At 34.5% G+C, this 25,790-nt stretch overlaps 1 protein-coding gene across 1 annotated transcript in view; it reads right to left on the bottom strand.

Moving 5' to 3' along the window:
* Nucleotides 1–920: 920 nt before the first annotated feature.
* The window catches only part of LOC149481878 (uncharacterized), a 33,237-nt gene continuing 8,367 nt past the window's right edge, over nt 921–25,790 (bottom strand). Inside the window, exon 2 of the mRNA XM_089705086.1 lies at nt 921–1,199. Within this exon, the coding sequence (XP_089561212.1) occupies nt 994–1,199 (206 nt within the window). The 3' untranslated portion in view covers nt 921–993. The remainder of the gene's footprint in view (nt 1,200–25,790) is intronic.

The following is a 25,790-nucleotide window of genomic DNA, read 5'->3' as shown; positions in this document are numbered from 1 at the left end:
GTGTAAGGAATAATATTTGAGGAATTAAAAATTCAATATTCAAATAAATCTGGATCTTAGCGTATCTATTAAGGTCAAATTTTGACACATCGTTGTTATTTTTTTTGTAATTTTTCATCCGTAATATCTTGGTATAATATCATACCACTATCTCATCGTATGACCATTAATTTATAGTAATACTATAAATGGAAAATATTTGTGTTTGGTAATAAAAATACTGCACCGGGCGAGGTATAATATATATTTTTTTATCACAAGCAGAGTCGAGACAAGAGGCTAGTTAACAGAATTCCATAATACAATTCCACTGGACTTAATTACAAATGCATAGTGCGAATTCAAGTTTTAGCCGTTCAGTTAGTTCTATCGAGGAATAATTAGTTTATTTAATTAGTCCATAATCATCGACTTCGAGTGCAATTGCATTGGAAATCACATGATTATGCATTGGAGGAAATTTTAATTTTACCTCTACGAATGTCAGCATTCATTAGTTTCATGCTCTCTGAAAGATAGAGAAATACTATTAATAAATTGAACAAGGAATACGTACGTACGTACGTTTAATTGTTCGAAATGCCCCAGATAATATAAAACTATACTAGTATTAATACATAGTTCGTAGAACCTACGTACGAACGTTGCTTTTTAAAGTGAAACTTCTTTAAGTACGTTGAGAGTAAAATTTCAAGCTCGCGTCATGACAATACCATCACGAAATGGAGTTTGGCGACGATTTTGGTAAAGAATGTTGACAAAGAAGTTTCACTTCTGACACGCGTGCGAGCACGCGCCGAGGCACACAGGTTCTTTTTTATTTCTTATTAAAACAAGTCGAATTAGTGGCATATATTCCATAATTCAGTTCCATCAAATCTTACAAACAACGTACCAACACCATAAGAGCGGAAGCACACGATGCGTTGCGGCGGCGGTGCGGCGCCGGAGCGGTGTCGCTGCGTCGTCTTACATAGAAATATCTGTGGCATGTCACACGATGCGCTCCGGCGCCGCACCGGACTTGTAACCACCAAGACGAGGCGGGGAGGGGTGAATGCGGTGCGACGTCGGAGCGGCACCGCTCAGTTGTTTTGCGTCACAAGGAAGGACACGCTGTGCAACGCTGCTACGACGCCGCTGCGACATAACAACGTTACGGCGCCGCACCGCTCGTGTGCCCACTGACACGGTGAAATCTTTGCGGTGCGGCGCCGCAACGCATCGTGTGCCTGCGCCGTAACATGTATATTGTTTATACATATACTATACGTAAAATATTACCTTTCCCCACGCGATCTGTAAATTCCTCACAACCAATACGATGAGCAGAAAGCAAAGGGAAATAAAAATAACTCTCCACTTACCCTATTTATTTTCCCATCGGATTCTCGTGAACGCGTAAAAACTGGTAACAAATGAGGCGAAAAGCAGTCAGATATACTGGCAACACTGTCGGTGCGGTTACAGGGCCGGATTAGCCACACGTTTTAATTTAGGTACTTTTATTTTAGTTAATCTACATTTTGAACTGAGTTGCAATGTTTTAATGATAATAGATTGTCCTTAGTTGGTTTTCAATGATCATGAAAAGTTTTATTTTTCTACTTTGTGTTTTTGTTTAAATTTCATTGGTTGAGACAAGTTACAGTGCTAAATTGGTACTAAACTGCCTAATCCAATGTAAAATGGGATCACGTAAAGCTTTATTTTTCACTTTTAAAATGTAAGTTTTTTACAGTAAACAGAAAAAAATGTAAATCAGAAATTTTGAACGATCAACATAATTAATATTAATTACGACTAAAGTTGTTGGATTAGCATGAATTAACCGCTTTGCGATTTAAAACTTTTAATCTTCAGCTCAACCTTTTTAGCTATTAATTTTTGTATTATCATTGACTTTTATAGGGTTCATTGAAAATAGATTTAAAAACCTTAAAAATAATCAATTTTATCGTCTAATAAATTCGATATTAGATATTGCGATATATAGATTCGCGATTCCGTTTTTGATAATTATCTAAAGTTTTCAATCAACTCATTAGATTGCTTTACTAATGAAAGGGAAATTCTCTCCAAATAAACTTATTTTTTTTTACAAATGACAAAAGAAAGTTTATTTATTGAAGTCAACATAATATTATTGAAACTAATTTTTTTATAAAATTTTATAAACAACCATTTAAAGATTTTGTCATAAGCCTTAAAAACAGCCTAGCTAAACGACCTATTTATAATCGGGAATGAACTTTTAATTGATCATTATATTTCAGCTATCAAAATTAATTATATTTTTAATGATGTAATATAATGCAATATACTGCATATAGAAATAAACGAACTACATTATTCAAAGCGATACCTAGTTAACCATTTGATAGTTTTTTTATCAATTAAATATACCTAATAGATAATATCTTACAAATATATAAATTCCTTTTAACATACGAAATTTACAGTAATGATTCAAATATGAGTTCCGATAAGAATTATTATAATGTAAAAAATAGAAATTGCAAAATGCGAACAACACCTTTTCTTTTTCAAAACAAGCTTGCATTACTATTTTTTAAGAAGAAAGCAGCCGGTTGTAATTTAATAATAATAAAAAAAATACTTGGGGATATAAAATCGATACCGAAACCAAAAAAATAGTTTTTAGTGTTTTTGTCTGTATGTATGTCCGTGTTAAAATCAGAAAGTACCTAATGCATGGATTAACTTTACGGACATATAAAATTTTCTCCAAGTGACGTCTTTAATCTGTTTATAATATAACAAACATATAATTCGATTCTGTATATGTTAATAATTATGTTGATTGAAATTGCGGTAAACGCCACATGTCTGTCATCTTCACACATAACCGCTCATAAAATCATTCCTATACGAAACTGGGTTAATGAACCCTGAGGAAACGTTTTGACTAATCACCTGAGCACATTTGCAAAGGAGCATTAATGGTACAAATACTTGTATAAACGTTATTTTGTTAAAGGCAACAGCTAAACTTTTCATGTTCTTAATATTTATGGTTTTGATTACTTACGTTGTTTCTTCGTATTATAACATTTTGTAAGGAATCCATTCTTCGGAATGCATATTCTTAAATTAAGGGACTCTTGAATTAGCAAAGAACAAGCAAAGCAAATAATATTTCTTCTAATTATATAGTTTTTAACGAATTTGTTTTAGTTCTCTCTATCGGTTGTATAATATGTTTTACATCTTCACTACAACAGACTTCAAAATTATTATACACTATATACAATATAACACAACATATTACGTAGCAACACTCAGGGCCCCAAATTATATAACCCGTCCTACATCCTCAAACTCTGGGGCCCCGCGCACACATACAGGGCCCCAAAAGTAAGGCTCAGTGCTCATGTAATCGCGTCATTTACATAAGGCGCGCGTCACAAGACGTAAAGGTGATCCGTGCTCTGCAATTTAAACAGACCTGCTTCAAATAAGTCGCCGACCGCGACGTCACGTTAAGATTATTATTCTGGCTATGTTAGTCTCTGCTGTTTTATAAGACACTGTTTTAATTTGGTTACTACGAGTAGAAACAACCACGATAAAACTTTTATTAAAAACAATCAAATAAGCAATCAGATTATCCTACTAATACCTAAATTTTGTAAGATTGTAGGGATGTGTGTTTGTTTCTTTGTCGCGAAAACTACTTAACGGCTTTTGATGATACTTGGCAGTGTTGTAGCTTATGTAGCATAATAACGTAATAGAAGTCTTAAGATAAGTCGACTCTTCGTGGCGATAATGATTTGAAGGAGTGAAATAAATAGGAAATATATTTTAATGAACTGCTATAACGTAACCTGAAAGCGAAGTCAGAGGTAAGAAGCTACCATAAGATTGTAAACCTCTTTTTTAAAGTAGGATAACCGAATAGCAAGCGACAAAAACAAATCTGAAGTTGCTCCTAGGCATTGAATACAAGGTCTATACAACGTTGTTTCTTGTAAACAATCAATTATTCATAAACTAATTTGCTAGTGTTTGATTAGTCGTATTAGAAACCTGCATGGTTTGCATATGCATGCTAACCGCTAACCATGCACCTGCATAATTTGAAGGTATTTTAGTAGTCAAAATATCATTGATTTTGTAAGAGAACTTGTGTGTAAAACTTGATTGTATATTATATGAATAATTTATTATTATATTCATAAAGAGATAAAATTTGCTTCTTTATTATGTAAAATGATTATGTTATACTCAAAATACTTATAGTTATTATGCACTCAGATAAATATTGCGTTAGATAATTAGGTTTTTATGCTTACTTACTGATGAAAAAGCATTTTTATGCAATATTAAAAATATGATCATACTAATTTTACTAATACTTTTACTTATACCTAACAAGTGTATTGGTAGTCTCTAGAAATCAATATTAATTTTATTTTTATTCAATAAGAAGCAGGCCGAATTTTAAGAATATAAATAAAATCTTGGATATAATTTATTAAGGATTTGGAAATGCTCTCAACACCATGTGGCTGAAATCTGTAAAAAGGTCGATGTAAGAAAGTCAATCATTTGGAGACACTTTTGATCGATTGGAGACCTTTACGTCTAACGGGTTAGGTTAAATTAAAATTTCCACAAGGTTCCAGAATAATCCAGACCTTTTATAGAATAATAATATGTTGAATACTGAATACGGATTTTGTGTTTTTATGCTTTTCGTTTGAAGACTTTTTGTATTCATTGCGTGATTTGTGTAATGCACCAATTTTGTAGTTATTTGGATGTTAATAAGTAACAACCCTCTTGAGATATTCTTTAATATAAAGTGTGTGGTTTGGGTCCTAAAAGTATGTTTTATTTATTTTTATTATAACAAGAGTACGATGGCAACCTACAATGCAAAGTCAGTACCAAATTATTCTTTATTTTTTTCTCATAAAAACTACAATTTCTGGTTAAATATAACTTAAAGCAATTCAATCAACATCCAACCTTCCAAAATAACGAAATATTCCAAACAAATAATGCCTCAATTTTGTGTTTCCCCCAGCTTGTCCACTCTTTTAGATCAAAGTGTATTCTGGATTTAGCACAGCATTTCCAATTATGGACCACTTGACCGGGTTGCATAATGAGCTTCGTTACTATTAATTTAGATAATTATCCGTAGTCCGAATGTTGAGATAATTTACAAAAACATTCTTCAACTATGGCTTTTATATCTGAGAGAAAGGCCAACGAGTATTGACATAATATCTACCAGACCAAAAAATCTTTGAACGAAAAATGCTCGCAAAATAATCGAATGTTTTGCTCTCTTTACTTCAAGATTCAATGAAAGGATACAAACATGTTAGTATAGTAATTAGAAATATCAGAATATTATCTAGATATTCTAGAGTTTTATTTTCTATCCATATATCGTGAATATACCGAATACAAAATATATCGAATACAATTAATACATCGACAGCACACAAACACACCTATACATTTTCGTATATTGCATGGAAGCTTCAATTAATTATTACCTAGAATTTAATTTGAAGTAATATCATCATTCTTGGCGTTTATTTATACCTTTGTCCTCAATAACGAAAGGGCTGATAAACATCAATATAATCAATACAAAACAAGTAATACATTCAAGCATCTCGTTAATTTTTACAAGCGCGTAATTTATCACTGACAAACATCATTCCAATTTCATTGAAAGGGTGTAATGCGATTTATAAAGCGACCAACAAAAAGATATGGAACAGCCATCACGATAGATTAAAATCTTATTGGAGGATAATACAAGTATTGGGTAGGAACTAGGAATTACTCCGCGGACGGTTCGCACGTAAATATGTGTATTGTCTGTTTCTTGAGAAAAAACTCATTTGAAGGATTTTTTTGGTTGAACAAAAAAGGGAATATTGCTTCCTTGATTGATAGGTTTTGCACGCTTTCTTCTTCTAATCTATAACATATATAATACTAGCTTTCCACCCGCAGCTTCGCCCGCGCAGTCAAAGAAAAACCCGCATAGTTCCCGTTCCCGTGGGATTTCCGGGATAAAACTATCCTATTTCCCGGGATAAAAAGTAGCCTATGTCCTTTCTCGGGTATCAAAATATCTCTATACCAAATTTCATGCAAATTGGTTCAGTAGTTAAGGCGTGATTGAGTAACAGACAGACAGACAGAGTTACTTTCGCATTTATAATATTAGTATGGATTATCTATACTATAATATTATAAACGTAGGTATGTATGTAGGTATATTGTAGATGTCTTGATCTTTTTTTATAAATTTTAATGAAATAGAACATAAATAGTCTGACTGGTTGAGTTCATGTGAGAAAAGAATTTAGAACCTACCCCGTTAATCCGAAGTCTTCCTTAAATAAAGAAGATAATCTGCAAAAATAGAAAATTTACAGCGTTTTGTACTCAATTTAAAGCATTCTTTGATCGAAGTTAGATACCTTTTTATGTTTTTGTATTAATTTTGTGCAATAATAATAATATGTATATTCAAAAGGAACTTTTCTCTTTATTTTAATTGGAACCTCATAAATACCGTTCTCCGAAAATCTATTTTTAAATCTCTTGTTTGATGCCTATAGAAATGTTTATTACTTCATCAATGTAAGGTATAAAGGTTGTTTTATACTTTTGTAAAACCCGATTTACCGCTAATAAGTATCTTTTTATTGATACTTCATTCTATTGATCTTTTACGTGTCATTATAAATTATTGATAGAATAATATTGTAATTAATTTTTATTTTATTCATCGTTAATGCTACATTTTGGTTCAATGAAAGTTCTTTCAAAATGTTTACAAATTATTTATATTGCAACAGTTTGAATGGATACAAAAGGCTGAGTAACTTCAATTATTGTTGAAAGTTTTGATTTGATTTGACTTGATTTTACTATTTGCGTCTTTATTTAAACCAATTCTTGTAAGATAAATTGTAGAGTGCTCTACACATTTTTTAAATATCGTCAATGTACTGAAGTTGAACTGTAAATCTTTTATTACAATAAACGTGGTAACCTCATGACTATTTATAATTCTATCATCAGTCACCACGCGTTTTACAGCCTCGTGTGTACTCACCCTTATCCATCCTTAGATGGATCATCCGTCACAAAGTGATGGAGTAACTAAGATGTGACAATTTACTAAAAGCATCTATCTAATTGATAGTAAAATCAATTACTCATATAAATAATTTTCTAACCAACATTCCTAAATAATTAAATATGCAGGAGTCTCTGAATTCGATTTTTTTTAATAGGTGCGTTGAGAGTAAAATTTCAAGGTCGCGTCATGGCAATACCGGCTCGTCATGGAGTAAGGTGACGATTGGTATCTCTGAATCTTGCCAAAGAAGTATCACATAAGACACGTGTGCTCGGCACACACACATTTTTTTATTTTGTTACAAATTGCATAAGTTTTATAATTTGGATTAGTCCCTCACAAGAAAGGTCAGTGACCTTGTAGAAAAAGATTTATTTGAACAAGAATGGGAGAAATAGGTCACGTGTCTTAATGCTTTTCTAGCACTTTTGTAAACGCGAAAGGTTGGGTAGATTGATGAATGGACTGTTATTCTTTCACGTAAAAACATCTGATTGAATCTGGGTTGAATTTGGCAGCGATGGATTGAAGAATGGATGGACATAGGCTACTTTTGTCTGCATGCGATTGAAGTTAATTTAACATCTTATATATAAAATTCTCGTGTCACAATGTTAGTCTGCATACTCCTCCGAAACGGGTGGACCGATTCTCATGAAATTTTCTGTGCATATCGGGTAAGTCTGAGAATCGGCCAACATCTATTTTTCATATGTACCACGGGCGAAGCCGGGGCGGACCGCTAGTTATAATATAATGGTCATTAGTAGGGTGTTTTTTTTTGACGTGACAACGTCTTATAATTCGATAGAACCGGCTGCACGCACGAAAAAACATGACTCATGCGGCGTTACATCGCTCTGAGGCGTTCCATGTAAGGCTTGAAGTGCAAGCGAGAGCGCGGAACGAGCGACAAAGAAGCACAATCGGACGTTGTCACGTTCAACTATCGTCAGTAAACCGACTTTAGAGACAACCAATTTTTTACTGTAGAGAGGGCCTGTAGAGACCTAATCTCGCCTGATGTAAAGCTAAGATGTGGTCTAAGATGGTATGCGTTTCCCTAGGAGGTACCCGTTCACACTACGCTAGAATAGAGACATGTGTACTATATGTACAAATATTAAAAATTCTTAGTATTTGAACATGAATTTCGCACAAATGTGAATTATTTCCTAACCTTCAGTTTCTAATGCATTTTTCGAAGAGGTCGTTTACTTCTGTGATCTGTCATGATTAACTTCCAAGTCATTCATTCCTACTGTAAAAATGTAAACTATTATTTCAATCCAATACAATGTAATTGTAAACATTCTCGTCAATTTCTTATCCCCAATACAACAACCTAATCAATGCTTAACGCCGCCAGCCAAAAATGTCACCAATAAAAGTTTTAAGAACCACGTGATTGCCATAACTGGAGCCACGGAGAATATTTACGAGACAATTTGGCAACAAAGCCGAATTACATCGATGTGGGTGGGCTACGATCTGCAAACGAGTGCGCTGCAATGTGAATTATAGCCGTGTGTAAATGGCTGAGCTAAATAGAGGATTTTAAGGAAATTACTGACTGTGTAAGGGATATCTTTGATACGTGTTAGGTTATCTCTGTATGGGAGAGGCTTAACATGTTTTGTGTACAATGTGTTAAGGATCTTTGGGAATGGTTTATCATGTATTAGTCTTCTAAAAAATAGTAAAGCATTTTCTAATAAAATAGGTCAACATTTTTTTATCAAAATGTTACACTAAAGTCTTATTGCATTGTTACTATGCTATTGACATAAATAAATAAAAATAAAAAAATGTTTAGTAAGGTATACACTCGTATACACTCGTAAAATCTTGATATTGACGAGATTTAAGACTAAGAAATCATAATAAAATTTCTCTTCATCTGATCACAGATCATAGATAGAGACATATAACAAACAATATTATGATTTTACACAAAACACTAAAATCTACAAAATTTTTAGTAGGACACTAAAAACTACAAAATTATAAGAATTCTGCGATATAAAACAGCACAGTAAGTATATCGAACAAAGTAACATTTTTCACAACGCCTCTAGTTATGCTTTCATGGCGTGTCGAAATTGCTCGTATTCCATTGTTATTAACAATGTGTAACATGTGTTGGTATTTATAAATTGGTACTAATTGTTGATTTGTTAATTTAATTATTTATATATAATACTAACGACATAACTACATAGTATAAAACAAAGTCGCTTTTCTGTCCCTACGTCTCTATGTCCCTATGTATGCTTATTTAAAACTACGCTACAGATTTCGATGTAGTTGTTTTTAATAGATAGAGTGATTCAATTGAAAGGTTTGAGTATATCCTATTAATATTATAAATGTGAAAGTTTGTATGGATGTTTGTTACTCTTTCACGCAAAAACTACTGAACCGATTACAATGAATTTTAGCACACATATAGAGGGTAACTTGGATTAACACATAAGATAGGTTTTATGCCGGAAATCCCACGGGAACGGGAACTATGCTGGTTTATCTTTGAAAATGCGGGCGAAGCCGCGGGCGGAAAGCTAGTTTATTATGTTTTTGACAAAGCGGGCGAAGCCGCGGGTTGAAAGCTAGTTTCTAGTTTATAAAACGAAGTCGCTTACCGCTGTGTGCTTAGATCTTAAAAACTGCGCAACGGGATTTAATGTTTTTTTATAGATAAAATAGTTCAAGAGGATGGTTTAAGTATACAATTTGTTAAGTTTCACATAAAGCGGACAGATAATATTTTCACGCTAAGTGTAAAGGAAGATACTTTGTGGATTCAGCCCTCTTTCCTTATGAATTTTTTCGAGCTTTCCGTTATTCGTCTGCCTTGTTTTTAATTTCAGTCTTACTTACAAACGGGAAAGAAGCTTGGGAATGAAAAGTCTACGGTTAATATAAATTTTAACTATATTTATAACTATATGTATAACTATACATTAAATATTGTCCTTTGTAACAATTTTATTTCATACTAGCGGTCCGCCCCGGCTTCGCCCGTGGTATGTTTACGTTTTCTCTCCATAAGAACCATCCTTGTACTTCAAGGTATATTATATAAAAAAATAATTAACGAAATTGGTTCTCGAGATTTGCGCTTAGATTATGTTTGATACATAATTATTGCATGTGAGAACAATACAAACTGTGTATTAATTAACGACTTCATTATTTGGTTGCTGATAGAGTATACTAGATTGGAATTTGGTATAATCACCTTTAACAATATAATTAACGATTATATTTCATCCAAATCGATGTAACAAACAGGCATACCAACTTTCACATATTTTATGGTATATATATTTCTTTTGAAAAGGAACTCATTCTGTTTGAATTAATTTTAATATTAATATTAAGTTTATTTCTCTACATAGATAAAGATCAATTTTGTCAGTCATATCTAATGTTAAATTCAAAATTAAATATTTAGATTAGGAAGAAAAAAAATACCTATATATTGAGATTAATCGCGTTTTATTTGATAATAATTAACGCGTTTATAAGGTTCTTTTATACAAAGTGTTAAAAACTAGCAAATCGTGTTGATATACTGACTAGATATTTTAATACATCTTAATATTAATAAATCACGTGTCACAATGTTTGTCCTAAACCTCACCTAAACCATTTAACCGATTATAATAAAATTCGCACACCATGTGCAGTTCGATCCAACTTGAGAGATAGGATAGTTTAATCATGTAGGTACCACGGGCGAAGCCGGGGCGGACCACAAGTTTACTCTATTGTGTAGGAATTTCATTACGTACAAGACAAATTCCTTAAACTATGTCAGAATTAAGACGCAGTCCATCGCAAAATAGCGTAAGTTTAACAATTGATAGGACTAAATAAATTTAGTACGTAAGCACGAATTCGGAGCAAATCTAGTTTCTGTTAGAACTAAAATTAGTTATTGTAGTTAATGTTAGAATTTAACGTTGAATTTGTTGTTTTATTTTCTTGAGGTTTATGAGTTGGAGTGGTGGCATTTTGTTTCTGATAATGAAGATAATTAATTAATTTTGTATTTTTTTCTATTGTGGCGTTTTTTTATAATTTTTATTGTATATATTAGGTATAACTAAAATTACAAAGTAATAGATCCGGTTGCTAATGAAAAAAGAAATGATATAATATACTTATTGATAATTTGATGGATGCCTGCTTGATGACTGCTTCTAAAAATAGTTACGAAAAATTTAAACAAAAACAAAGCAGCAAATCGAAACCGTTTAGGAGCTTGTTACACACAAACATTAAACACACTTACAACACCCCTTGTTTATGTGTCGGGTTCTTAATTTAACAAATCTATTTATTTTTTATCACCATCAACGTTAGTGTCAAATAACAGCAATTCTAATGGTTATGTTATTCGATTCAATTTTCTCTCTATAATGACACTTGACTTGTGTTAAAAATAATATAATTATGAAGATGGTTCATTAGTGTAGAGGTTAGTGACCCTTATTTTGCACAAGAGAGAGGGGGTGAGTTCGACCCGTTAGATACATAATAGGCTTAGTAATAATATGATTGTTGATTTTTTGCCTATGTATATCTATTTGTATGGCCAGTCTTTTAGATTCTATAGAACTAGTTTTATTTAGTTTGGAATATAATATGGCATTGTCTCAAATTTGTAGGAATAGATAATATAATGTATGTACGTATTCATTAAATTATTGAAGGTATTTTTTTACTAGGTACCCATTTTAATAATATAATAGAGCTCTTTTAATTAGAATTTAATTTTAACACAATGAGAAACACGAAGTAGTATTATTTACAAGGTTGTTATCTGTAAAATCGAGCTTAGAAACTTAGTTGCTTAAATCTATATATATGTATATAAAACGGCACGGTCACGGCATCACGTGTGAACGGCTGAACCGATTTCGATAATTCTTTTTTTTTTTGTTATATTCCTTGAAGTACGAGGATGGTTCTTAAGTAGAGAAATCGTAAATATATGCCACGGGCGAAGCCGGGGCGGACCGCTAGTTATCATTAAAATTATATCCAGTCTGTTGATGCTAAAATTTCATAAATTCGTTGTTCCTATGCACAGTATGTTCATTTGGTAGAGTATGCTTTGTAACTTAGTGTCTTTAAGTAAAACAGAGAGCATTGTTGAGGCGAAGCTATTCTGTTCAAGAGGTTATTAATTTAATTTTGAGATTGAAACAAGCTTAAAAACAAAGGACTGCAATATGTCAACAATTTTAATTTAGTTTATGCTATCTTAAAATATATGTTTTCCATTTATTTTATTAATCGTCTTAAATCCATACTAATATTATAAATGCGAAAGTAACTCTGTCTGTCTGTCTGTTACTCAATCACGCCTAAACTACTGAACTAATTTGCTTGAAATTTGGTATGGAGATATTTTTATACCCGAGAAAGGACATAGGCTACTTTTTATTACGAAATATGTACCACGGGCGAAGCCGGGGCGGACCGCTAGTGTTATATAAACAACAATAATAAATAAAATATATTTTATCTCGAAAATGTTCATAATTATTGCGTATTTACAAGATATTAGAAAACGTGTAAAACATTTAAGTTAATATTGGTAAATATAACTTGTAGTTTACTCTCCTACCGTTGGAAATGTTCTTCGAAATCTAAATATTACTCTATAAGTATTATTTTCAACGTACAGACAAAACGTAGAGCAGTTTAACAACAACAACACGGATAACAGCTAACGCAAAACATAAAAATATACGTTTATGCTGACGGTACTTAGTAGAAGGTACTTAAAACTCGAAAACAATTCAGGCACAAAGTTATTCACAGCTAATATTGGATTTCACAGAGTCACGTACCGAAACACGGCGGGCATACAAAGCGTTAAAACCCTTTGGAATTTTTACGGAATCAATACGCAATACTTCTGCTGACGGTACTTCAAGTGTACTTTGACATCTGGTGGTATTAGTTCGACTAATGTGTGCGTGTGACGCGAAATTACTTTTGCTGACGGTCGCTATTGGTGTGTTTTGAGTGACAAATGAAACTATGTGACAGTCGAATCTGTAGCTGATTTTGTTTATTTATTTACTAGCGGTGCGCTACAGCTTCACCCGTGGTACATGTTTACGTTTTCTCCCCTTAAAAACTATCTTCGTACTTCAAGGAATATTATAAGAAAAGAATTAATGGAATCGGTTTCGTCGTCCTCGAGATTTGCGCTTAGCATACAATTTAGTGTATCAATTTTATATTATAGATGTGTCTCTTTTAATTATTATTTGAACGTCCTTAAATCTATTAAAATCAGTGTAATGAATATTTTTGCGCGATTCATCCGCGGATAAAAACGCGAGGTAATAAGTTTATGTTTAATAGAAAACGCTTTATTGAAAAAGTAAATAAACTTTGTATATAATACAGACTGGTAGATATTTTGAAGCCATATAAATATTGTTTTTAACTCACTTCAATCTAATGAATCATGTCCTTAACACTATTATATTATACTAACTAGCAAACCGGGCGAACTCCGTTTCGCCACCAGAGACACCTTTTCTTTGCTATAAACCTCACGGAGCCCGAGACCTTTCCAACGAGTGCAAAACCGTGGAAATCGGTTCGTGCGTTCTGGAGTTGGAGGAAGGAAAACCCGACTTATTTTTATAAAGTAACAAAACTATATTTAATAAACATGCATTTTTATCTGTATGTATCATAAATATTAAACCTAAGATCAGAATGTTATTCAGCCAACTGTTGTCTGATATTTTTTACGGTTTTATCACTTCCCTCTAAAGTAATTTCCCACGAAGAATTTTCCATTTTTCATTTAGAGTGTTAACGATTAAGCTACGGATATTTTAACGGGCCCTTTTATATCCGATGATAATTTTTATTACGTCGTTAATATTTGATATGGGATTCAGTTTAATTGTGTATTAGATTAAATTTTATGTACCGTAAAATGCTCGCTAAATCAGTAGAAGTTAGGAACCTTTTTACATCATTGATTTTATTCAATCAAATTTTCATAAAAAGGTGTTTAAATAGTGTATTTCACTCTTACATTATTTTGAGCACCCATCTCTATGAAATCTATACATTATGCAATGCTCTTTGTATTGTTACCTCTAATTATAATATTCTATGTATCTAGTATTCTATATCTATATACAGGGTGTCCCACCATTGGTATACTAAGCGCGAAGGGACGTGTAGTTTTGCATACACTGATCACTAGCTCACGTGCTAGTGGCAAAAATGGGCGGGCTGCTTCTTAGGGGTGTACACATAGAGTTTTAAGAATTAATCTATTTGGAAAAAAAAATGCGTCTGGAATTTTTTAAGTAATTTTTACGTACTCAGCGTAGGCAAAACTATAACCTCCTTTGAGCTTAGTATACCAACAGTGGGACACCCTGTATATATATATATATATATATATATATGGAAATGGATCGGCCACACTCTCCGAAGAAACACATCGCATATACCCAGGCAAGCCCTGGAGTGGACTCCACAAGGGAAAAGGAAGCGTGGCCGTCCTAGGCAATCCTGGCGACGTTCGGTGGCGGCGGAAGCGAAGGCGATTGGGTTGACTTGGCCGGAGGTGAAGAGCGTAGCCCAAGATAGAACGCGATGGCGGCGCACTGTAGACGCCCTCTGCCCTACATAGGGGACATAGGACACTAAGTCAAGTAAGTCATGTATCTAGTATTAAACCTAACCTATACTACATACCTCTTGATGAAACTATAGTTAAGACTGCATATAATACACACTTCTATACACAATAATGCATTCTATAGTTAATACTTTTTAAATGAAACACACAATTCAACAGATCCACTTTTATATACCTACTATACCTGGCCATTATGTAACGAAACCGCGCTGTCGTAGTTTTCATAATAAAATTTTAATCTAATCCATACTAATATTATAAATTCGAAAGTAACTCTGTCTGTCTGTCTGTTATTCAATCACGCCTTAACTACTGAACCAATTTGCATGAAATTCGGTATAGAGATATTTCGATACCCGAGAAAGGACATAGGATAGGTTTTATCCCGGAAATCCTACGGGAACGGGTTTTTCTTTGAAAACGTGGGCGAAGCCGTGGGCGGAAAGCTAGTATTTAATAAAAGTGGAAACAAAATATGTGCTTCATTAAAAAAATCTATATCTACGAAAATATCTCGTAGTGATCTCATATACCGTAGCGCCTACGAAAATATCTGCTACGACAAAAACATCGTAGCACCAGCATGCAGTTTAGAAATGAAACAATTCTGAATGCAATCGGATATATCTCAAAAAGAACATTCAAAACATTCCGAAGCGGCTGTACTTTCTCTTTTTAAAAGTAAAAAACTAAAGCCGACTACTGTAAGTTTGCACTCTAAAAAGTTTCTGAATTCCAGGCGCCATCTTGAATTTACAATGACATCACATAGCTTAATGTTAACGATACTTCATTTGTCAAATTATGGTAAATAGATTTGGCATTATGCAGGAGTATGAGTATGCATGCTAAAAACTATACCCTCTTTTTGTCGCGATAGTCAAGTACGCATACGTTTATCGCATATTTTTACATATTTGAATGATCGAATTTTCATAATTATCATTAAAATATGTTAGCATACCTTTACTCTCTAGTATTCTTTGGGTTTATTACTGTGATTATAATATTTAATTTTGTTTTGAAAAATTATTGTATGGTAAAAAATAGAAACAAGCGCGGGAAGATTTCCGCATTACGAGTAGCATCAATCATTTTTCTAAACTGTTAATATTATAAAGATTTGAGAGTCTACCTTTTCATATGAAATGATAAGAATCATTGAAAAAAACATTTTTGTGAATATGTTGTTTAATTTTTTAATTGACCTAATATTTTTTTTTATACATCGTTTTATTTTTTATTATTTTTCATAAATATAAGGGTATCTTGAGAGCAGAAACAAATCGAACAAAACAGCATAAAAACACTCTTCTATATATAAATATTATACAGTACATAAATTTATTTCCATTTCTTGCCTTGTAATGGTAATGGAAAAAAACCTTTACGTCAATAACCTATCCCTGCAACAGACAGTCTCGACTTCATTTGCAGATATCACTGCAAAATCTTTAAGAAAAAAATGTCCACGTAAAATTATACTTAAATTATTATAATATACCACTCGCCATTTAAGCGTAGAGTTATTTCATTCAAGATAAATAAATCATCTGCCTCGAAGGGCACATTAGCTTAGAAATTCATAACTTCGCCAACTGTTATCTAATTATGCTATAAATTATAGTAGGGTTTAATTATAACGTCTGAAAGTATCATGTACTAACTTTATGTGGTTTTCGTCTTTGTATCGCTGTCTGGTTATCTTTATTAAACATGCTATTGACTTTTCAATAATTGAATTGGAATATCTTCTTATATATAAAATTCTCGTGTTACAATGTTAGTCTGCATACTCCTCCGAAACGGGTGGACCGATTCTCATGAAATTTTCTGTGCATATCGGGTAAGTCTGAAAATCGGCCAACATCTATTTTTCATATGTACCACGGGCGAAGCCGGGGCGGACCGCTAGTAAATAAATAATAAATATTTTGGGACTATATTCACACACGGCACGATCTGATCCTATACTAAGCTTTCGCTTGTGTTATGGAAACCTGGGGCCTTAGACAAAGTAACAATTAAAAAACGATAACGAAGTTAGAAAAGGCAAAAATGTATGGGATTGACATTAGATAGACCACGTGATCTAACGCGGCGTATGTCAATCCCATACATTTTTGCCTTTTCTAACTTCGTTATCGTTTTTTAATTATTGTTACTTTGTCTAAGGCCCCAGATGGCTGATAAACATACATGTATAATTTTAAATAAATACTTATATAGATAATTAACACCCAGATACAGAGCAAACATCTATGTTCATCACACAAATATTTTCCCCGGGTGGGAATCGAACCCACGACCGAAGTGGGCAAGTGTGCTGGAAGGCAGGGTCACTACCAACCAAACCAACCGGCCAGTCCAGTATCCATATACATAGTTCTATACTTGAAATTACGAGTAATGATTTTATTTTTAAAGTGAAACTTCTTTCGGCGCGTTGAGAGTTAAATTTCAAGGTCGCGTCGCGGCAATATCGTCACGTCATGGAGTAAAGCGACGATTTTGGTATCTTTAAATCTTGCCAAAGGAGTTTCACGTTGACACGTGTACTCGGTACACGGCCTTTTTCTATATTCGTTACGGACATTTGCCTGGACAAACACTTATTCATACTAACAATAGAAAAAATGTGTGCGTGTACACACGTAAGAAGTGAAACTTCTTTATGACCTTATTTTAAAAAAAAATAATTTACTATATGCAATTTCACGCGTGGTTTCATAAGAAAAAGATGGCGCGTAACGGAAAAATGTCACGCGTAACGAAAAAATGTTACACTAATTTTTTTTCCAACCCCGATAAAGAAGTTTCTCTTCAACAATAAATACAACTATAAATTACATAATATACATATCTATAAAGAGTTGTCTAAACATAATATACATTCATATTTAAATTTAACTATTCTCTACTTCAAAGACGTAAAAATATGTGTCGACTTCACACCCACCTTTTCCCGAAACAATAAAAAACAAAAGAAACAATCATTCCGTTATAATGTCCATTTACTGTATTATGTAGGCGTTATTTAGATGTTATTTTGAACTCAATTACTAAGCCGCAATACGAGGTATAATTAAACTTTATTTCAAGAAACAATACACAACTCTTGAGCTTCTTATTCACGGGAAAACTTTTATTAAAGAGCGTTTTGTTGAAACTCAACGACCTGAGAATTTTTAGATGAACGAACATTTTTTTAAGTAGGCAATCGCTTTCACGTCCTCGTAGGAGGGTTGCTATATTCAGACGTCAAACAGCCAAATGATAATCCATTTTTATATACTAATAATATAAAGCTGAATAGTGTGTTCATTTTGTTTGAACGCGCTAATCTCAGGAACTACTGGACCGATTTGAAATTTTCATTCGGTGTTAAATAGTACATTCACAGATACATGTCTGTGAGTACATTTATCGAGGAAGGCTATAATATATCATCACCCTAAGACCAACAGGAGCGGAGCAATGCGGGTGAAATCGCGGGGCATAGCTAGTATAGTACTATTTCTAGTGAGAGACCTTTTATAACAATTTGGTCAGATTGTTTTAAAATATATAGTATACAGTTTTGATTTTCATTGACTGTTTTTTTTTTCATTCTGCTTTAAAATTATTTTCATTTATTTATTACAGGTAGAATATCAGCGCTATCGGACTGCAGAAAACTGAACACATCTACAAGAGTTTGAAGAAAATTATCTAACCTTATCCCGCCCTTCATAAGGTCTAGGTTCTAATCTTGGTCAACATGCACCTTTGTTTTGAATGTGTACCTATGCAAATAGTATCCGATCAGAAATAGACATATTTAGTGGTTCTCTGGTCTCAATTAGGAATAAATTATTAAATTTCATCAAATAAACAGTTATTGTAATTATTGTTATACATAGATAAGGTATCCAATTAAATTTAAAAAAAATTTCTACATCCAGAAGGTTATAAATCAAGTGCATGATAGTACATAATTAATAGAATAAATCACAAACATTTGTAGACCAATAAAAAAAAAATAAGGCGTAAATATAATGTTGACAATAGAACGAAGTTTTATGGATGTACGAATTTTTCATCGTTTTTTTTAAAGTATAGAATCGAACTCCTGATTGAATTAAAAAACTTGCAGCCAAAATTAGAATCCTTGCCTTTTTAATCTTATATATAAAAATGAATCGCAAAATGTGTTGGTAAGCGCATAACTCGAGAACGGCTGAACCGATTTCGATAATTCTTTTTTTATTATATTCCTTGAAGTACGAGGATGGTTTTTATGTAGAGAAAACGTAAATATGTACCACGGGCGAAGCCGGGGCGGACCGCTAGTTATTAATATATATTAAAACTATAATTATTATCAACTTAGTTATTGGAAGAAAATTGTCGACAATCAGATAAGTAAATCACAAGCAAATATTTATTATTCCAAACAATATATACGGATAACATAACAGACAATATCTGGCATAAATAAACAATCGTTCAACACCAAACAGACGCCATCTTTAATTTGATTTATCAATGGCCTCTACAACAATGGACGTAATATGTATGTATTTGCTTTCAAGAATATTTAGTTCAATTGAATATACCTTTGATCTTTAACAAGAATTATGAAATCTATTCAATTTGCGACTAAATCATTATTATGTAACTATCTTTCCGCCCGCGGCTTCGCCTGCGTGGTCAAAGAAAACTCAGTTACCGTTCCCATGAGACTAACCGGATAAAATCTATCCTATTTCGTATCTGAAGTCTCAAACTATCTTTGTACTGAATTACATCTTAATCGTTTCAGTAGTTTAAGAGAGAAGAAACAGATAGACAAATAAAATTGTTTAACGTCTATTTTCCTGCAAGACATGTTTTATTTCAGCTAAAAATTAGCTTATACGTCTATATTCACGCCTATAAAAGGAATAAATTGTAACACAGCCCAGTTGAATGAGGAAAATTGAAAAATTACAAGGGTCGTAAAATACTGACACTTTTGGGGTCCAGTAGGTATAGAAAAAGTCGTTTCAGTGTGTCTAACATCAATAGGACTTTTCCAATAACATCTGGCTTAATGTCAAAGGTCAGTATGAAGTAATAATAGCTTAAAAGCCTGAGGTAGAGAAAATTAGTTTTCCTTTAGATGGTTGTGAAGAAAATATGTTACGTTGAGATAGATTTTTTAATAAACTTGTTTTATGTAATGGTTGTTAATATTTTAAACAGTGATATGTTTATAAATCGGCACCATTAAGAAATACTATCAATTAAATACCGAACTTAAAAATGGCTGGATGTATTGATATATAGTCTTTGATTCATAAAGTTCGTTTGATACTGCTTTCCAAATCGGTGGTAAATGTTAAAATTATGTAATGACGATTCAAAAGTGCTTCTCGAATAAGTCTAATTGAATAAATAAATGTTTGAGTTTGAGTTTGATATCGACAATGTTCGACTATCAACTCTTAATTATTTGAAATTCACCGACTAAAACATTACTATAAAAAATCACAAGAAAAAGCAGAACCCGTTCTCACAAACGAACTCAACGTGACAGTATGATTAGACAATGATGATTAGAAAATTACATTTCATCACCTTTTTTTTTTTTTTTTTTTTATAGTGGGGAAATCTTCTTAGATACCCCCGGCTCCCGGGGATGGAGCCGTGGTTATGTCGGATTTCTACCGACTAAAACCCCACTCTGTTCCATCGCGCTGCTTTGGACGGAACTGCGGGAACGGTTACGACTCTACCGCGTGTCCCGCCCAGCAGATGCCCGTTTCCAGGCCCACCACTAGAACCCCCCTCGCTGGTGGCTGCTGGAACGAAGGCTTACGCCACCAACGCGCAGACAATGGATCTTTCCCCGCTCCATCATCCGCGTTCCCCCGAACCCCCGACCCCAACACCGTCCGGCCGGAGGGTGCACGCCGGAAGGTCCTCCGATGTGTGAAATACACGTCGGGGGACCCTCCGGCACACTTTTATAGAGATTACCTCGCAGCCCCCACCTCACCAGAGGTGGCGGCCCTCGGTCCGGCCCCACGGACCGGATTACGAGTTGGCAGACGGCCGTTTTACAGCGGCCGCCGCCCCACACCTCTCTGCAGGAGTCTCCGCGCGTCATCACAATGACGCGTCGGGATCCCGCCCTCCGCTGCACGGCGTGGCTAGCTAAACCAGCGAGCCCGCCGCGCCGCGACCTCTGGCCGCCATCCACCGCCGCATAAAAGCCGGCTTCTCTCTGGCCCACAAACAGGACCTCTGCCGTCGGGTCAGTCGAGGCTTTCCAACCCCAACTGCCGTTCAGCGCCACCTTTGCCTAGTGGACACGGGGTCCGCCAAGCCACGACCTCTGGCCGCCATCCCACGCCGCACACAGCGGCCGCTGGGCCACACCTAGCCCTGGCCGTCGGGCCGGTCGAATCTCCCCGACTCTAAACCAGCCGTTCAGCCCCTCGCTGGTCCAATTTCGCTTCACTCAGAGGGCCATAACTCTGAGCTACTGAGCCCCTCCGCCGCGACAAGGCCTGGACCGTTGGGGGGGACATTTCATCACCTACGATCTGTGCCTACGATATATTGCTATATGACGCTATATGACGCTATATGACGCTATATGACGCTATATGATACGAATGGCTTGCTGACACTGTTAGAGCGTATACGCACTATGCGGGTAGCCGCATTGCGGGTAGCCGTCCGGCTGACCGCAAGCACAATTATGTACGTAATTTTCATTTCTATGCGCACTGTGCGGTCTGCGGTAGCCACATCGCAGTGCGCATAGAAATGAATATTACGTACATAATTGTGCTTGCGGTCAGCCGGACGGCTACCCGCATAGTGCGTATACGCTCTTATGGCTTTGCAAGATAGAACGCGTACGTAGCGCGTCAGAGCGCTTACCTGCGCTATGACGTCAAAGATAAGCTAAGCTTTGCATATGTGTGACTGACCGCTAAAAGTACAGCCAGAAACCTACTTTACGCGCTGCGACTCCGGCCGCTATACTGAAACTGTATAAGCGTGTATAAGCTAATTAAAGGATGCTCCGTGCTCTAAGTCGTTATAATATTATAGTTTAAATATCTATTTATGTACAATCACACAATTGCAAAGCTTATGACTCATGGACTATACTACGCGGTAACATACAATGCAATAACGCTTTGTCGCGCGCTAAGTATGCGTCCTGACAAAACCAAAAGCGTGTAATATGGTGTAATACAATACAACTCTGCGCTCTGACGCGCTATAACGCGTTCATTCTGACAGAGCCATTATATTTTTTACAATGCAATAACAAAATCCGTGTCAATTAGGCCGAATGAATTGAAGGGGTGCGTCGCGTCAATTTATGACTGAGTTCTTTTTGATTGAAATTTGAGCTGTAAAAAACATACTTTATATTGAATATAATAAACGAGCTTATTTCGTGCAATATTTTTCTGAAGCTTTGTCCGATTGCCTCATTTAAACAAGTTTTAAAATATTGTATTCATTTAAGTGTTTTGGTAATAAATAGGTATCTGTTATTTCTCTCATTCTTTATAGTCTACAAACTGCTCTTTAATAAGACCTCTATATTACTACAACGTATAAAACCAAGTCGTTTTCAGCCGTCTGTGTGTCTGTTTGCTTAGCATTTTAATATTGTATGACAGATTTTGATGGCATTTTTATTTAAGTAGATAACTGTCTACTCAAGATGAAGGTATAATTTATCAAATTTTAGACAAAACGGACAGAGCCGCGGGCGAAAAACTTACTTATTACTCCAAAACTTTAAAGAAACAAACTCCAAAATCACTAAAGTCGTAACCGTTCTTAACCAAGACGATACCTTTTAACTGATTTCAATTAAAAAGCACAGAAGATCCATTATTTATTCACACTCACGAACAATAGAAATTATCGGTGTACGTGCTTCCCAAGTGAAATGTTATTTACATTGTTTTAAGTTTTAAAACGTTTTTATTTTGTAATTCTCTATTTCAGAGATTGCTGCTGTGTGTTTCGTATATTATTATTATTACATAGTATAAAACAAAGTCGCTTTCTCTGTCCCTATTTCCCTATGTCCCTTTGTATGCTTAAATCTTTAAATCTACGCAACGGATTTTGATGCGGTTTTTTGAATAGATAGAGTGATTCAAGAGAAAGGTTTAAGTAGATAGATAGATAGATAGATAATACTTTATTGCACACACACAAGATTTACATAAAACACAGAAAAAGAACAAACAGATACACGTATGTACAAATGGCGGCCTTATCGCTAGGCAGCGATCTCTTCCAGACTGCCATTAATTTGATCAAGGAAAACACATTTAAAGAAGGTGGGTGAGCAAAAATTATTGCGTTGGAAAAAATAAACTTTATTACATATATTTATAGCATAAATTATATAAATTATATAAAATAACCTAATATAGCGTAGATGAGAAAAGAAAAGGACAACAGCAATGAAATGGAGTAAGGATTAAGAAAGTGATAGATAGTGTGTGATAAGTATATAATTTATTAGGTTTTAGACAAAGCGGGCGAAACCGCGGGCGGTAAGCTAGTAAGAATATATTTTTATCTACTTATCTAAAACTCAAATATGACGTGGTCAATTGAACTTCTTATAGAAGCACTTTGAATCATCATAACAATTTTTTACCATTTACAACCAGTTGACCGCCTCCTTGGTACAGTGGATGACGCGTGAGCGTAGAACCGAGGGGTCCTGGGTTCGATTCCCGGTGGAGACGAAGAAAATAAAAAAATGTCTCGGTCTGGCAGGACACAGAAGGCTGATCACCTACTTGTCCCTAAAAGAAAATCGGTCAGTGAAACAGATGTATGCATAATGCATCTGCCCCTTACCCCACAAGGGGACACGGGACTTCACTAAGCTATAACCAGTTCGGAAAGCAGTTAAACGTATAAAATACCAAGCTTTCTACCTTTTACATAAATCAATTCAACTATTTTTGAATAACAGGTTAAATAAAACAAGTATTTATATAAAAATAAAGATACATTAACATCGTACAAAAATTAATTAAAATTGTCAATTTAATCACTCTTTCACCTCCATTAGTGTGATCAATTCGTGCGAAAAGCACATAATATTAATAATAAAACTGTTAAACAGACTCCAATTATTTTAAAAATATAATAAAAATGTTGATATGTGAGTGCCAAATTTCAGGAAAATCGGTTCAGCAGTTATTGTGTTAAGTAGTTACAAACATACTAACTTTCTGCATTTATTGTATAATATTATACTAGGATTCACAAGCATTATCACGATTATATAAATATTAAATAGTAGTAGTGCTGGATGCAAAGAAAAAGCAAAGAAAAGAAAAGATTTAGAAATAATGCTATTATTTATTAAAATCACGGAAGCGCGTTCGCTAATCCGAGGAAATGTTAAATTCTATAACAAAATATACATAAATAAATTATTTTATCTTCGGGCTAAATTCGCATAATCTCTTTCATATTTACTCCTATACTTTTCTTCTATCCTGGTACATTGTTTTTTTTTGGAGAAACATTGCATTGTAGCTAATTAATTGCTTAGTCGGTATATACACATAACTAGCTCTGTCCCGCGGTTTTACCCGCATTGGTCCACTCCTATTCGTCTTAGCGTAATAATAGGTAGGTATATAGCGTATAGCCTTCCTCGATAAATGGACTATTTAACAATGAAATTATTTTTCAAATTGGACCCGTGGTTCCTGTGATGAGCGTTCAAACCAACAAACAAACTCTTCAGCTTAAATATTATACTGTACATAATATTTTAAAAATAAAGTGCTCTTTTGTTTACCCTCCAAAAATGTATTTTTCCAGGATTTTCCAATATAACAGGTTGTCTGGTAGAAATAACTTGTAATAAAAAAGACGTGTGGCACTCGGGGACTGCCGCGGTAAAGCTATTACATGCTATGCCTTCAAGCCACACCTCCGTGCCCGTCGGAGTGGGGAGCGTGAGGTTTTTTCGTTACGGAATTTCTGGATTCGGTCCCCGCGCTCAAGGCCCGCGATAGAAGCTATGCAATAGCTTAAAATTTAATATTTTAAATGCCAGATGCCATCAATAAATAACAGGAAATTAATATTATGTATTAGAAACTTAATATTGTTAGAAAATACCCCGTTTGCATGTTTATACTAAAACTAGCTTTCCACCTGCGGCTTCGCCCGCGTTTTCAAAGAAAAACCCGCATAGTTCCCGTTCCCGTTGGATTTCCTGGATAAAACCTAGCCTATGTTGCTCAGTGAAGATGCAGCTTTCTAATGGTGAAAGAATTTTTGAAATCGGTCCAGTAGTTTATGCGTGAAAACCATACATACATACATACATAATTACAAACCTTTCCTCTTTATAATATTAGTATAGATTATATGTTGCGCCAAAAACCCACTTTTATAATTTCAAAATAGTAACTATGAGTGAAATACGATCAAACGAATCTAACACTCCGCTGAAATCCATTAAGCCGTTTACTCTACGAAGTGTGCCAAGATATACACATACACATATATTATCACTTGAAAAACATAATACTCTTCTGCAATGTTGGGTAAAAAATAACCTATATAAACATAGTGTTTGTCTTTATGTCCTTTGTAGTTTTTAAGCTATTGCATAGCTTCTATCGCGGGCCTTGAGCGCGGGGACCGAATCCAGAAATTGCGTAACGAAAAAACCTCACGCTCCCCACTCCGACGGGCACGGAGGTGTGACTTAAAGGCATAGCATGCAATAGCTTTACCGCGGCAGTCCCCGAGTGCCACACGTCTTTTTTAGGGTTCCGTAGCCAAAATGGCAAAAACGGAACCCTTATAGTTTCGTCATGTCCGTCTGTCCGTCTGTCCGTCTGTCCGTCTGTCACAGCCGATTTACTCGGAAACTATAAGTACTACAGTGAT

The sequence above is a fragment of the Colias philodice genome, chromosome 16 (genome assembly GCF_061535455.1).
Source record: "Colias philodice isolate Cphi_HAF_F1 chromosome 16, ilColPhil1 Martin Lab GWU primary, whole genome shotgun sequence".
In the NCBI taxonomy this organism is placed as follows: Eukaryota; Metazoa; Arthropoda; class Insecta; order Lepidoptera; family Pieridae; genus Colias; species Colias philodice.
This window is presented reverse-complemented; position numbering and strand designations above follow the sequence as displayed.